Source organism: Periophthalmus magnuspinnatus, chromosome 19, assembly GCF_009829125.3.
Source record: "Periophthalmus magnuspinnatus isolate fPerMag1 chromosome 19, fPerMag1.2.pri, whole genome shotgun sequence".
NCBI lineage: Eukaryota > Metazoa > Chordata > Actinopteri > Gobiiformes > Gobiidae > Periophthalmus > Periophthalmus magnuspinnatus.
The window spans coordinates 1,582,152-1,596,952 of record NC_047144.1 but is presented as its reverse complement, the minus strand read 5'-3'; the positions used below and the strand labels follow the sequence as shown (position 1 = coordinate 1,596,952).

The 14,801-nt window shown below is 49.0% G+C and overlaps 2 protein-coding genes across 2 annotated transcripts in view; one reads left to right on the top strand and one right to left on the bottom strand.

The window, feature by feature from the left end:
* LOC117386959 (NACHT, LRR and PYD domains-containing protein 3-like) overlaps nucleotides 1–7,221 on the top strand; it is a 35,191-nt gene extending 27,970 nt beyond the window's left edge. The window contains exons 8-13 of the mRNA XM_055229706.1: nucleotides 21–1,800; nucleotides 1,867–2,040; nucleotides 2,261–2,428; nucleotides 2,494–2,658; nucleotides 5,348–5,394; nucleotides 6,048–7,221. Of these exons, the coding sequence (XP_055085681.1) occupies nucleotides 21–1,800; nucleotides 1,867–2,040; nucleotides 2,261–2,428; nucleotides 2,494–2,658; nucleotides 5,348–5,394; nucleotides 6,048–6,595 (2,882 nt within the window). The 3' untranslated portion in view covers nucleotides 6,596–7,221. The remainder of the gene's footprint in view (nucleotides 1–20; nucleotides 1,801–1,866; nucleotides 2,041–2,260; nucleotides 2,429–2,493; nucleotides 2,659–5,347; nucleotides 5,395–6,047) is intronic.
* Nucleotides 1–14,801, bottom strand: part of LOC117387594 (NACHT, LRR and PYD domains-containing protein 1a allele 5-like) — a 769,741-nt gene that overhangs the window by 687,617 nt on the left and 67,323 nt on the right. The gene's annotated exons all lie outside the window — the stretch shown is intronic.

The following is a 14,801-nucleotide window of genomic DNA, read 5'->3' as shown; positions in this document are numbered from 1 at the left end:
TATCTGTTGTCTTCATTCAGGGAGTTATTCTGGAGTTTGTCAGCGTAAACTGAAGTCTAACCTGCAGAAGAAGTTTGAGTGTGTGTTTGAGGGCATCGCTAAAGCAGGAAACCCCACCCTTCTGAATCAGATCTACACAGAGCTCTACATCACAGAGGGAGGGTCTTCAGAGGTCAACCAGGAACATGAGGTCAGACACATGGAAACAGCCTCCAGGAAACCAGACCCAGCAGAGACACCCATCACATGTGAAGACATGTTTAAAGGCCCAGCTCACACACATGGACCAATCAGAACAGTGCTGACAAAGGGAGTGGCTGGCATCGGGAAAACAGTGCTCACTCAGAAGTTCAGTCTGGACTGGGCTGAAGGCAAAGCCAACCAGAACATACAGCTGCTGTTCCCGTTCACTTTCAGAGCACTCAATGTGCTGAAGGAGAGAAGCTTCAGCTTGGTGACACTTGTTCATCACTTCTTTAGTCAAACACAAACAGAACTCTGCAGCTTTGAAGACCTCCAGGTGCTCTTCATCTTTGACGGTCTGGACGAGTGCAGACTTCCTCTGGACTTCACCAAAACCAAGGCCCTGACTGACCCCACAGAGTCCACCTCACTGCACGTGCTGCTGATAAACCTCATCAGGGGGAGTCTGCTTCCCTCCGCTCGCCTCTGGATAACCACACGACCTGCGGCGGCCAATCAGATCCCTGCTGAGTGTGTCTCCATGGTGACAGAGGTCAGAGGGTTCACCGACCCACAGAAGGAGCAGTACTTCAGGAAGAGGTTCAGAGACGAGGCCGACACAATCATCTCCCACATGAAGACGTCCAGAAGCCTCCACATCATGTGCTACATGCCAATCTTCTGCTGGATCGCTGCCACAGTCCTGGAGCATGTGTTGAAAAGCAGAGAGAGAGGAAAGCTGCCCAAGACCCTGACTCAGATGTACATCCACTTCCTGGTGGTTCAGGCCAAAGTAAAAAACATCAAGTATGAAGAAGGATCTGAGACAGACCCACACTGGAGTCCAGAGACCAGGAAGATGGTGGAGTCTCTGGGAAAACTGGCCTTTGAGCAGCTGCAGAAAGGAAACCTGATCTTCTATGAGTGTGACCTGAGGGAGTGTGGACTGGACGCTGCAGCGGCCTCAGTGTACTCTGGAGTGTTCACACAGGTCTTTAGAGAGGAGCCAGGCCTGTACCAGGACAAGGTCTACTGCTTCATCCATCTGAGTGTGCAGGAGTTTCTGGCTGCTCTTCACGTCCATCAGACCTTCATCAACACTGGGAACAACCTGCTCTTAGAGAAAAAAAAATCATCACGGACAACTAGCAGTAAATCAGTCCAGTTTTACCAGACAGCTGTGGACCAGGCCTTACAGAGTCCAAATGGACACCTGGACCTGCTCCTCCGCTTCCTCCTGGGTCTTTCACTGTTGACCAATCAGAAACTTTTACAAGGTCTGATGACACAGACAGAAAAGAGCTCCAAGACCAATCAGAAAACAGCTGAGTACATCAAGAAGAAGCTGAGTGAGGATGTGTCTGCAGAGAGGAGCATCAACCTGCTCCACTGTCTGAATGAACTGAATGAGCGTTCTCTGGTGGAGCAGATCCAACAGTACCTGAGGTCAGGACGTCTGTCTAAAGGTGGACTGTCTCCTGCTCAGTGGTCAGCTCTGGCCTTCATCCTACTGTCATCAGAAGAAGATCTGGACCAGTTTGAGCTGAAGAAATACTGTGCTTCAGAGGAGGCTCTCCTGAGGCTGCTGCCAGTGGTCAAGGCCTCCAACAAAGCTCTGTGAGTAACATTTGTTTAACAGAGGATGAGTTGATTCAACTTCTACATAAACATTTCTCTCTCCAGACTGAGCAGCTGTAACCTGTCAGAGAGAAGCTGTGAAGCTCTGTCCTCAGTCCTCAGCTCCCAGTCCTCTAGTCTGAGAGTCCTGGATCTCAGTCTCAACGACTTGAAGGACTCAGAGCTGGAGATGTTGTCTGTTGGTCTGAAGAGTCCTCACTGTAAACTGGAACAGCTCAGGTCAGAGGGGTTAATATTACTCACTAATTTTACATACATTAACCTGTTGGTAGTTGCATTGTAAAACAACATTTGATAAAAGCAACATAGAGATATGGGACGTTCTATTTGTCTTATTTTGGGCTGAATGCAGGTGTTGGGCTCTTGCACCGGCCCCACAGGCTGAGGCTTAAACTCTTGTGTGGTGGTTCTAGTCTCTAATGTCCCTCTGTCTCCTCAGTCTGTCCCTCTGTGGACTGTCCCCTCACAGCTGTGGGCCTCTGGCCTCAGTCCTCAGCTCCTCCAGTCTCACACACCTGGATCTCACTCACAACGACCTCCAGGACTCAGGAGTGGAGCTGCTGTGTTCTGGACTGAAGAGCGCCCCCTGCAGACTGGAGACGCTCAGGTGAGATGCTCCCATGATGCACTCTGCCCCCTTGTGTCCACATGAGTGTAATGCTGTGTCTTTAGGCTGTCTGGATGTCTGGTCTCACAGAGGGGCGGGGCTGCTCTGGCCTCAGCTCTGAGCTCCGCCCCCTCCCACCTGAGAGAGTTAGACCTGAGCTACAACCATCCAGGACCCTCAGCCGAGCTCCTGACCGCTCTACAGGACCAGCGCCCCCTGCTGTCTGTCAGGTGAGAGCGCCCCCTGCTGTCTGTCAAAGGCACAACCACACACACAGCAGCACACTGGAGGTGAGGCCTTTAGGCACAAAGGCAGAGGAACCACCAACCCTCAGGCGACTCCCAGCTCCATCTGCATTGTTCAAGGATGTTGGACCTGGTTTATGGATCATATCTGTGTCTGGACTGGACCTCAGAAGAATCGAAAACTTGCACAAAGTTCATTAATAGTAGTATTTATAATTTATAATTTTATAATTTATAATATTTATACTTGAGGTCTGTCCTGGATCTTGGGTTTAGACCTGGTCCTTCTCCTAGTCTCAGTCTGGATCTGAGGGTCCACTGTGCAGGACTCAGGGTGGGGTTCTGACAGGACTGGGTCTCTACCCTGTGCACGTGGGTGTTGAGGATGAGGAGATATATACATACATACACCTAAGTCCTGTGCTTGTCCTGTGTTTACAGAGCTGAAAACTCCATGGCTAACTCCCCGCGCACATATTCACTTATTTATTTATCCACTCTGGGTTTGAAGACTTTAGCGGCTGTTTCTCACTGATTCCTGGGTCTTTGTGGATCATTTAAAAAGTGACAGAGACAAGTCTGAGCTCCATCTGTCTGTACAACAGGGCTCTAATCCTCATGTCCAGTGTGAAATGTAGTTCCAAAGAGAATCTTAAAGTCAGTCCTGAAGCTGACAGGGAGCCAGAGGCCCACACAGGAGAAACGTGCTCATGTTTCCTGGGGCCTGTGAGCGCTGCAGCATGCAGTCACTAAGAGTGACTTAAAGTGGACTTTTCCTCAAATCAGGAGCAGTAGAACTGTCCATTCAACACAAAAACTACTGGAGAGTCTGTGTCCTTCATGCCCCATGTGCTGAAAGAACCAGTTTATGATGAGTGTGAATGTGGTGTGTTCATCATTCTCAGGACTTTAAAGGCCCATATTACACTATTCTCTCATCTGTTCTAATGTTGTTTCCTCATCACAAACAGACCTGGAGTTGTGTTTTGTTTCATTCTCACATGTTTAACACACAAACCTGCAGATTTAGGCTGAGTTCTTCTCTCACTCTGTTCCACCTTGTGATGTCATCATGTGGTGATACAGGAAGTGCTCCACTGTGTTTTTAAACTAGAATCATTTGGATCATTTCAGTCACTTAAAAAGTAGCACCTCATGACATCACAAGGTGGAACAGAGCATTTTGAGCTTTGGAGACTAATAATAAATGATTCCTCAAACCTGTGAATGAAACAAAACACAAGTCCAGTTTGTTTTTGAGGAGGAAACATCATTATAACATGGAGCTCACAGAGTCACTTTTACATAATCTAGGACTTTAAAAAGCAGAGGGTTGGTCATTAGAGTCTGAGCAGAGATATGAACTTTGACCTGAGTCTATAAAGTCAAATGTATTTCCAAAGACAAAATAAAGCAGCAGTGAACATGGAGAATATAAAGGAGAGGAGGAGACAAACATGTGGACAATTCAAATCACTGCTTTAGAGCTGAAACATCACAACAAACTGAAACTGACATTTAACAAACATCAAGTGTTTCAGTCTGATGTTTCAGTCTGATGTCGCGTGTTTCAGTCTGATGTCGTGTGTTTCAGTCTGATGTCGTGTGTTTCAGTCTGATGTCGTGTGTTTCAGTCTGATGTCGTGTGTTTCACTCTGATGTCGCGTGTTTCAGTCTGATGTCGCGTGTTTCAGTCTGATGTCGCGTGTTTCAGTCTGATGTCGCGTGTTTCAGTCTGATGTCGCGTGTTTCAGTCTGATGTCGCGTGTTTCAGTCTGATGTCGCGTGTTTCAGTCTGATGTCGCGTGTTTCAGTCTGATGTTGTGTGTTTCAGTCTGATGTTGCGTGTTTCAGTCTGATGTTTCAGTCTGATGTCGCGTGTTTCAGTCTGATGTCGCGTGTTTCAGTCTGATGTCGTGTGTTTCAGTCTGATGTCGCGTGTTTCAGTCTGATGTCGCGTGTTTCAGTCTGATGTTTCAGTCTGATGTCGCGTGTTTCAGTCTGATGTCGCGTGTTTCAGTCTGATGTTTCAGTCTGATGTCGTGTGTTTCAGTCTGATGTCGTGTGTTTCAGTCTGATGTCGTGTTTCAGTCTGATGTCGTGTGTTTCAGTCTGATGTTGTGTGTTTCAGTCTGATGTTGCGTGTTTCAGTCTGATGTTTCAGTCTGATGTCGCGTGTTTCAGTCTGATGTTTCAGTCTGATGTCGCGTGTGTCAGTCTGATGTCGTGTGTTTCAGTCTGATGTCGTGTGTTTCAGTCTGATGTCGCGTGTTTCAGTCTGATGTCGCGTGTTTCAGTCTGATGTTTCAGTCTGATGTCGTGTGTTTCAGTCTGATGTCGTGTGTTTCAGTCTGATGTCGTGTTTCAGTCTGATGTCGTGTGTTTCAGTCTGATGTCGTGTGTTTCAGTCGTGTGTTTCAGTCTGATGTCGCGTGTTTCAGTCTGATGTCGCGTGTTTCAGTCTGATGTCGTGTGTTTCAGTCTGATGTCGTGTGTTTCAGTCTGATGTTTCAGTCTGATGTCGTGTGTTTCAGTCTGATGTCGTGTGTTTCAGTCTGATGTCGTGTGTTTTAGTCTGATGTCGTGTGTTTCAGTCTCATGTCGTGTGTTTCAGTCTGATGTCGTGTGTTTCAGTCTGATGTCGTGTGTTTCAGTCTGATGTCGTGTGTTTCAGACTGGACCATGCTGGAGCTCAGTGGTTAACACCAGGACTCAGAAAGTGTAAGTTTTGAGAAACTCCATTTGAAACAGACACTTATTTAAATGGATAAAATGGTCCAAGGACCTCACATAGAATATATATTGTTGTGTGGCCTCAGACTGTGAGGTCCACAGCTGTGTCCATGACTGAATCCAGAGTTCTTCTTAAAGCAGATCCTGAAGAGTCCAGTCTGGAGCTGTGTAACTGCACTCATGTTTCAGCTCAAACACAACAGTGATCTTCATTCTTCTTCTGGAGACAGTGGATTTAAACCAATCCCCTGTTCTCCTCTCCTTCATATAGAGACATTTTAAAGGAGAAAGTCTGTGTCATGGAGCACAGAGGAGTGTAGGAATGTGTGGAGTGACGTCAGAGACTGGAGCTGCACTTTGTCACTGCAGCAACAAACTCAAGTTTTACACTGAAAAGAATCTGAAATAGATGTGAGGCTCTGAAACTAAAGGAAATATAGAGCTGAATGCAAAAGAAACATGAGCCAAATATAAGACTGACATGATTCACAAATAAAATCATCAGAATAAAAATACATTCATCATAAATAATTGACTTTAAATCCATCTTTCATGAATAGATTGACCCATATTAAACTATAATTAAATGTGTGTCTCCACATGGGACTAACTGCTGCTGTGTTGTGTCTTCTCTCCATCAGATTTCTGTGATCTCACTCTGGATCCAAACACAGCTCACAGAGAACTCAAACTGTCTGACAGCAACAAGAAGGTGACACGTGTGAGAGAGGAGCAACCGTATCCAGATCATCAGGGCAGATTTGACCGATGGCATCAGATTCTGTGTTCCACTGGTCTGACTGGTCGCTGTTACTGGGAGGTCCAGTGGAGTGGAAGGATTTATATATCAGTGTCTTACAGAGGAATCAGAAGGAAAGGACACAGTGAGGACAGTTTGTTTGGAGCCAATGATCAGTCCTGGAGTCTGTTCTGTTCTGAAGATGGTTTCTCTGTTCATCATAATAACAAACACACCGACCTCCCTCAGTCCTGCTCCTCTTCTGGGACAGTCTCAGTGTTTGTGGACTGTCCTGCTGGCTCTCTGTCCTTCTACACAGTCTCCTCTGACCAACTGACCCACCTCCACACCTTCAACACCACATTCACTCACACTCTGATCCCTGGGTTTTGGCTCTTGTCTGACTCCTCAGTGTCTCTGTGTCCGACAGACTCACCCTCCTCTGTGTAAAATACAACAGTCAAATCTGTAGAAAAATCACTTTGTAAATGTTGATTTTATTTTGACTTCATTTGATCAGAGATTTATTTTATAATGTTTTATTTCCTCTAAAAGACAAACTGCACAGACACGTCATGTAGTAGTAGTAGTAGTAGTATTAGTAGTAGTATTAGTAGTTGTATTCGTAGTCGTAGCAGTTTTGCTCTTGTTTTTCCTCATCACAAACATCTAATGCTCTTGTTTTTAGCCTGATTTACTCTGCCTCACACTGTGACACTTCCACATGACCCTTAAATGTTCTTCTCTTTATTTAAATTCAAATACACTGTCAGTCAAATATCTCTAAGTGTTTTATCGACTTACACCTGTTGATTTTATTATTATTTTTTATAGTCTAAATTTATATCTCATTAACATATTTCATATTTTTTCATCACAATTTAAATATTTGTGTTTGATTTACTCTGTGTGAGTCTCAAGCTGTAAATATATTGTATTATTACTATAGAATAATGAGTAAAACACATTATAAACTGTATCTAAGCCTGTTTTTGGTGTGTACAGTAGTTTTTATGTCTATTGGATAAACCTTTGCTAATGTGCTAATAGTAAATAAATGGCCTTAGAAATCCTTCACCTTCATCTTTGTTCTGAATCCTATTTAAATTCAACATTAATATGTGTAAATTATAATTATCCAGGCTGTGACAAACTTAAGCCTGATTCAAAATAGCTCAAATGTCATTAGTGGTGAGAGGAGGTTAAATAATGACAGAATTGGCTGATTAAATAAAACAGTTTTTGAAGAGCCAATGGAGACATGATCCAAGATGGCGCCTCGTACGGTCGCCCTGGTGATTTGGTGCGCTGTGTGTGTTTTGTTTTTGTGTGTGTGTCGTGTGTCTTACACCCGTGAAGCTCTTAACCATCAGAACAACGACTCCTGCTGATCTACTGCCAGTTTTTTTAGTGCCTGCAGTAGATTTTGTTCACTCTTTGGCCAAAAGAGTGAGACGCCGAAGACGAGGAAAGCGGGCAGGGGCCTTGGTGCGCCTGTGGAGATGCGGTGCTCGCACGCCCTTACCTGGGATTTTCCTCTAACGTTCACTCATTCAGAAACAAGACGGACGAACTGGCACTGCTGATGAGGACAAACAAGGACTTTTCTTCCTCTTGCGTCTTGTGCTTCACGGAGACATGGCTCAACGAGCGTATCCCGGACTGTGCGCTTCACCTGGAGGGATTCCAGCTCCTCCGCGCGGACAGACAACGGGGACTCTCCGGGGGAAAGACGAAAGGTGGAGGTGTCTGTTTCTACATCAACAACGCCTTGTGTACCGATGTGACTGTGATCTCCCAACACTGCTCTCCCACCGTGGAATATCTGTTCATTAACTGTAGGCCTTTCTATTCTCCACGTGAGTTCACTTCATTCATTCTGGACACTTTTTACATCCCTCCGTGCGCGGACACGCACGAGGCCCAGCGCTCGCGGAGCAGATTCTGAATGTGGAGCGAAACTTCTCGGACTCTTTACTGATCATCCTGGGGGATTTTAATAAGGGAAATCTGAGCCAGGAACTGCCCAAATACAAACAGTTTATTAAATGCCCGACGAGAGAGCAGAAGATGCTGGATCACTGTTACACAACAGTCAGTGGAGCCTACAGAGCCTACATAGCCTACAGAGCCTACAGAGCCTACAGAGCCTACAGAGCCGTGCCCAGCGCTGCTCTGGGATTCTCTGATCACATCATGGTTCCCCTCATCCCTGCTTACAGACAACGGCTGAAACTCTCCAAACCTGCTGTGAGGACTTCTAAGAAGTGGACCAGGCTGTGGAGGAGCTTCACACGTGTTTGGACACTACAGACTGGGATGTGTTCAAGGCCACAGACAGTTTGGATGAGGACACAGACACTGTGACGTCATACATTCAGTTCTGTGAGGACAGCATCGTTCCATCATGTACCAGGGTGACTTTTAACAAAGATAAACCCTGGGTCACACCCAGACTGAGACATCTGAGGAGGGAAAAGGAGATGGCTTTCAGGGCAGAAGATCGTGAGGGCTACAGGCATAGCAAGTATGCGTTTAGCAAAGAGGTGGAAAAGGCTAAAGCAAAGTACAATACACGTCTGGAGCAGCAATTCTCCTCCAACGACTCTGCTTCTGTCTGGAGAGGGCTGAGGCAAATCACCAACTACAGGCCCAAAGCCCCTCCCACCGTGGACAACAAACAACTAGCAGAAAAGTTAAACGGCTTTTATGCGAGGTTTGAAGTCTCACACCCCTCCTCCCTCATCATCATGGACATCACAGCCAAACCCACCTCAGACACCTCCTCCTCCCTCACTGCCCTCACAGTTTTCTGGTCGACCAGAACTGAAGAAGCGGCTTGGATGAGCAGCGAAACGTCTTCACTCCTGCAATATTTGTCCAGTTGACAGATTTAACTTTGTTGTTTGCTCTGGATCAGACCTGGACGACTGAGGGTCTACACAGGCAACTAACGATTATTATATTCGTCAGCTCATCATGGATTGTGTTTTTTATTTCTCTCACAAAAAACAAATAAAAACATGTTTGAATAATAATGTCCTGCTCATAAACTCTATATAAATGGATCTATTCAAAGACTGATCTCTCTGCTCCAAACCTCATGTTTTTAGTGACACTTTCAACAATATATGAAAAGTCCAGAGTGTCCCTTTATGTGCACAATGCTCAGTAGCCTACAGGTGGCAGCATTGTGTTGCTTTTATTGCTAGATTTCCTGTTCTGACGTAAACAAAACCTGATTTTTGGCTTTTAGTTCACTTTATACATGACTTAAAGGTACAGTTTGTAACTTTTCTGATGAAAGGTCTGCCACCTGCTCGTGGTATTATAGTTCTGCCTAGAATGTTCCCCAGTTCGGCATTAACCCCATCTATCTAGCCTGCTGCCCTCCCAGTTGAATCCCCCCTTCTCCATCTGCAGTGTCTTCTCTCTCGCAGAAGAACGTAGAAAAGACCGTTCTCTGAGGCTGAACTGAAGATTAACTCAGGAGGAGGCAAAATGTGTGTGTGAAATAATAGTGTAGTAAAGATGTGTGTTGTGTTTTGTGAGGTCAAAGGTCACAGTGTTCACAGGTAAAGGCCTGTAGCTGCAGAGGGTGTGGCTGTCACAGAGTCATTATCATGTGTTTTCACACTGTCCTACTGTTCTGAAATAACAAATCATATCTTCATTAAATAATATCTGAACATTTGAGCTTAAATCTAAGAGTATAAGATCTTCACATTCTAAAGTGTGAAAACCATGAGTATTAGAGTGTCATGATCCCTGTTCTGCTCTCCCTGCTCCCTCGTCTCCCCCCTCCCTCACCTGTCTGTCTCCGGAGCTGGGCGGAATCCTGACTCCTCCCGCGCGCACCTGCTTTCCATCAACGCAATCAACACCACCTGCCGCGGATAAGAGGGGTCTGGACGAGTCACTCGGCACCGGAACATCCGCGTACTCACGAATCCGCCGGGAACCAGCTCCGGACCTCCCCTGCCCCTGCACCTCAGCCCTGGTATGGTCCTGTCTCGTCTTGCTCACCTCTGTCCCTCCACGTCCATGATTCCGCACCAACGCTCCCCAGCTTCTATGGTTCTTGATTCTTGCCTTGTTAAAGATTTCGGACTATACCTTGAACTATTACCTTTGTTGTCACAATTTTGTGAATAAAGACATTGTTAAACCTTCGCGAGTCTGCAACCTTGGTACTTACGCCACGCTGGTTACGACAGAACGTTTCGGCCAGAAATGGACCAAGCGGACTCAAGACCGGACACTACGCTTCAGCAGGCGTTTACTCACCACGGTGACATGCTCGGGCAGCACGAGAGGACCATCCGAACCCTGCTGGAGCAGAACCAGTCCCTGGTGCAGCAATTGTCTCAGCTCGGCAATCAGGTCACCACGCTGCTCGTGCAACTGTCTCCTACCACCGTCGCCACTGGACCCGCTACTCCGCTCCACCCTCCGGAATCTAGGAGCACCGATCCGGAACCGTATGCGGGGCAGCCAGACCTCTGCCGGGGCTTCTTGTTTCAGTGCCGCTCCGTGTTCCAGCAGCGCCCAGCCCGTTTCCCCACCGACGCGGCCAAGACACGCTACGTCTGTGGGTTGCTCCGGGGCAGGGTGCTCCAATGGGCGGAGGCTAGGTTTGCCAGCTCCGCTTTAGACAGTACGGACTTTGAGACTTTTTTTAAATGAGTTCAAACTAGTTTTATCGTGCGGATGCCGCCTCCCGCTTGCTAGGCATTACCCAGGGCTCCAGGTCAGTGGCGGAGTTTACCGTTGAGTTTTGGACGCTAGCAGCCGAGGTGGACTGGTCTGACAGCGCGCTTAAAGCTGTTTTCGCCAAGGGACTAAGTGACACTCTGAATGATGAGTCGGGATCACGGGACGAGCCCTCGGACCTCAGGGCTTTGGTCACACTGGCTAACCGCATAGACAATCGACTACAGGAGCGTCGGCGGCAGGCTCGACACTCCCCCGCTCGGACCGCGGTCCGCCCCCCGTCACCGGCTGCGGAGGAGCCTATGCAGATCGGGAGGGCGCGTCTCACGGCCGAGGAGCGCATGCGACACCGCGCTGCTGTGGAGTGCTTCTACTGCGGGCGGAGGGGGCATTTCGTTGCCGCCTGCCCAGCCCGGCCAAAAGAAAGGGCCCACCAGTAGCCCTGGGAGTACTGGTGGGTCAGCCGCAGATCCCAGCTAATTGTAACAGACTGCAGCTCCCGGCCACTCTCTGTCTCCGCTCTAGGACCTTGTCTGTTCAGGCTTTGGTGGACTCCGGGGCTGAGGAGGATTTTATTGACCGCCACTTGGCGGAGCAGTGGGGCATCAGCCTGGAGCCTCTGGATCACCCTCTCACTGCTCGCGCCCTCAATGGCTTGCTGTTAGCACGAGTAACTCATGTCACGGAACCTATTACCCTGCTGTTGTCTGGGAACCACCACGAGACCCGCAGATTCTACGTCGGCGCCACCCCTTCTTCGCCGGTGGTGCTGGGCTACCCCTGGCTTCGGGCCCACAATCCGGTCATCTACTGGGCCCGGGGCAAGATTGCGGGATGGAGCTCCGCCTGCCATGCTGGGTGCTTGCGATCCGCCCGGTCTCCTGCTGAGGGGGCCTCCCCGCCTAGCGACCCCGTTCCGGAGGAATATCATGACCTGTGGGACGTCTTCAACAAGGACCGGGCTCTCTCCCTACCTCCTCACCGCCCCTACGATTGCGCCATAGACCTGTTGCCCGGGGCCCCCTTACCTACTAGCCACCTCTACAATCTGTCCCAGCCTGAGAGAGAGACTATGGAACGGTTTATCCGGGACTCCGTGGCCGCAGGTATTATCCGCCCTTCCTCCTCCCCCGTGGGGGCGGGGTTCTTTTTCGTGGCCAAAAAGGACAAGACCCTTCGCCCCTGCATAGACTATAGAGGTCTTAATGAGATAACTATTAAGAATAAATATCCACTGCCCCTCATTGACTCAGCGTTTACCCCTCTCCACGGCGCCACTATATTTTCTAAGTTGGATTTACGTAACGCTTATCATTTGGTGCGGGTGAGGGAGGGGGATGAGTGGAAAACGGCCTTTAAGACACCCATCGGACATTTTGAGTATTTAGTTATGCCCTTCAGACTTACTAATGCCCCAGCGGTGTTCCAGGCTCTTATTAATGATGTTCTCCGTGATTTCCTTAATCAGTTTGTTTTTGTCTACTTGGATGATATTCTGATTTTTTCCAGGTCTCTGCAGGAGCACAGACAGCACGTTCGCCAGGTACTACAACGCCTGTTGGAGAACAGACTTTTTGTTAAGGCTGAGAAATGTGAGTTTCATGCCGACCAGGTCAGCTTCCTGGGGTTCATAATAGGGCGGGGCCAGGTGAAGGCGGACCCGGAGAAGGTCAAGGCCGTGAGGGACTGGCCTGTCCCTACCAACCGGAAACAGCTCCAGAGGTTTATAGGGTTTGCCAACTTTTACAGGAGGTTTATTAGAGACTTTAGCAGAGTTATCTCCCCTCTCACGAGACTCACATCCCCTGCTCAGACTTTCACTTGGTCTCGAGAAGCCCAGACCGCTTTTGATAGGCTTAAGACTATGTTTACCTCTGCTCCTATCTTGCATCAGCCCGACCCCTCTCGGCAGTTCATTGTGGAAGTGGATGCCTCTGACACCGGGGTAGGAGCGGTTCTGTCCCAGAGGTTCGACCCCCACGACCGACTGTTCCCCTGTGCCTTCTTCTCCCGGCGGTTGTCCCCAGCGGAGGTCAACTATGACGTGGGGGACCGCGAGTTGCTCGCCGTCAAGCTGGCCCTTGAGGAGTGGCGGCACTGGCTGGAGGGGGCAGAGCTGCCGTTTCTGGTATGGACTGACCACAAAAACCTTTCGTAAATTCAATCTGCCAAACGTCTTAACTCTCGCCAGGCTCGCTGGTCCTTGTTTTTTAGCTGCTTTAACTTTGTTCTCACTTACCGCCCGGGGACCCGGAATGTGAAGCCAGATGCCCTCTCCCGCCAGTTTGCTCAAGAGGAGGCCAGTACCACTCCGGAAACTATCCTCCCCTCGTCCCGTGTGGTTGCCGCCCTCCGCTTGGAGATTGAGGACTTGGTGCGGGGGGTCCAGCGCGATGACCCTGACCCAGTTAACGCTCCCCCCGGCACACTATTTGTTCCTGATTCTGTTCGCTCCCAGGTACTGCAGTGGACTCACGGATCCCGGTTTTCTTGCCACCCCGGAGCCTCCCGCACCCTTTCACTACTCAAACGACATTTCTGGTGGCCAACCATGGACAAGAATACTAAGGCCTACGTCGCTGCCTGCGAAGTGTGCGCCCGGGGAAAGTCGTCTCACTCACCTCCGTCTGGTCTGCTGCACCCGCTCCCGGGACCGTGGTCCCATGTTGCGGTGGACTTTGTGACGGGCCTTCCTCCTTCCCAGGGTAACACAGTCATTCTAACCATTGTAGACCGTTTTTCCAAGGCAGCCCATTTCATCGCCCTACCCAAACTCCCTACTGCTAAGGAGACAGCTGACCATCTCACCAATCATGTGTTCCGCCTTCACGGCATTCCCCAAGACATTGTGTCCGACAGAGGGACCCAGTTCACCTTCCAGGTCTGGCGCGCCTTCTGTGAGGGGTTGGGGGCCTCGGTGAGCCTCACCTCGGGGTTCCATCCCGAGTCTAATGGATAGACCGAGCGCACCAACCAGGACCTGGAGAGGGCCCTTAGATAGGTGGTCTCCGCCAACCCGGCCGCTTGGAGCACCTATCTCCCGTGGATAGAATACTCCCACAACTCTTTGGTGAGTTACGCAACGGGAGTTTCCCCATTTCAGGCTTTGTTGGGGTAGCAGCCTCCACTCTTTCCCTCCGAGGAGAGGGACCTGGCGGTGCCATCTGTCCAGCACCACCTTCAGCGCTGTCGCCAGGTCTGGAGGAGGACTTGGGCGGCGCTCCTTAAGGCGGGGCCCGCACCAAGATGGTGGCTGACCGCCGGCGCATCCCAGCTCCCAAGTATGCGCCCGGGCAGTCGGTTTGGTTGTCCTCGAGAAATATTCCGCTCAAGACCGCACCAGCGACCTGAACCAGCTCCGGACCTCCCCTGCCCCTGCACCTCAGCCCTGGTATGGTCCTGTCTCGTCTTGCTCACCGTGCACCTCTGTCCCTCCACGTCCACGATTCCGCACCAACGCTCCCCAGCTTCTATGGTTCTTGATTCTTGCCTTGTTAAAGATTACAGACTATACCTTGAACTATTACCTTTGTTGTCACGATTTTGTGAATAAAGACATTGTTAAACCTTCGCGAGTCTGCAACCTTGGTACTTACGCCACGCTGGTTACGACATAGAGCTGCTATTTCTTTCACATGTTCTGTCTTAAAAGGATTATTCAAAAGACAAATACACAAATGTTGTACCTGATCAGTTAGAGACAAAGTCCATGAGTCCAATATATGTGTCCATGTCCAACACAGACTCTGCCACGTGACTAGAGCCATTTTACATGTGCCCCTCTCAATGGGACATTCATTATTGTTTCACTTTATTAATACAGGCACCATTTTGAGGACTTTTGACCATTGAAAAGACACAGTATATAGTTTTGAATAGTTGTTTGCCCCTGTGCTCATGTCCATCTCTGTGAAGCCCTTGTCCTTTAGAATGTTCTGAAACC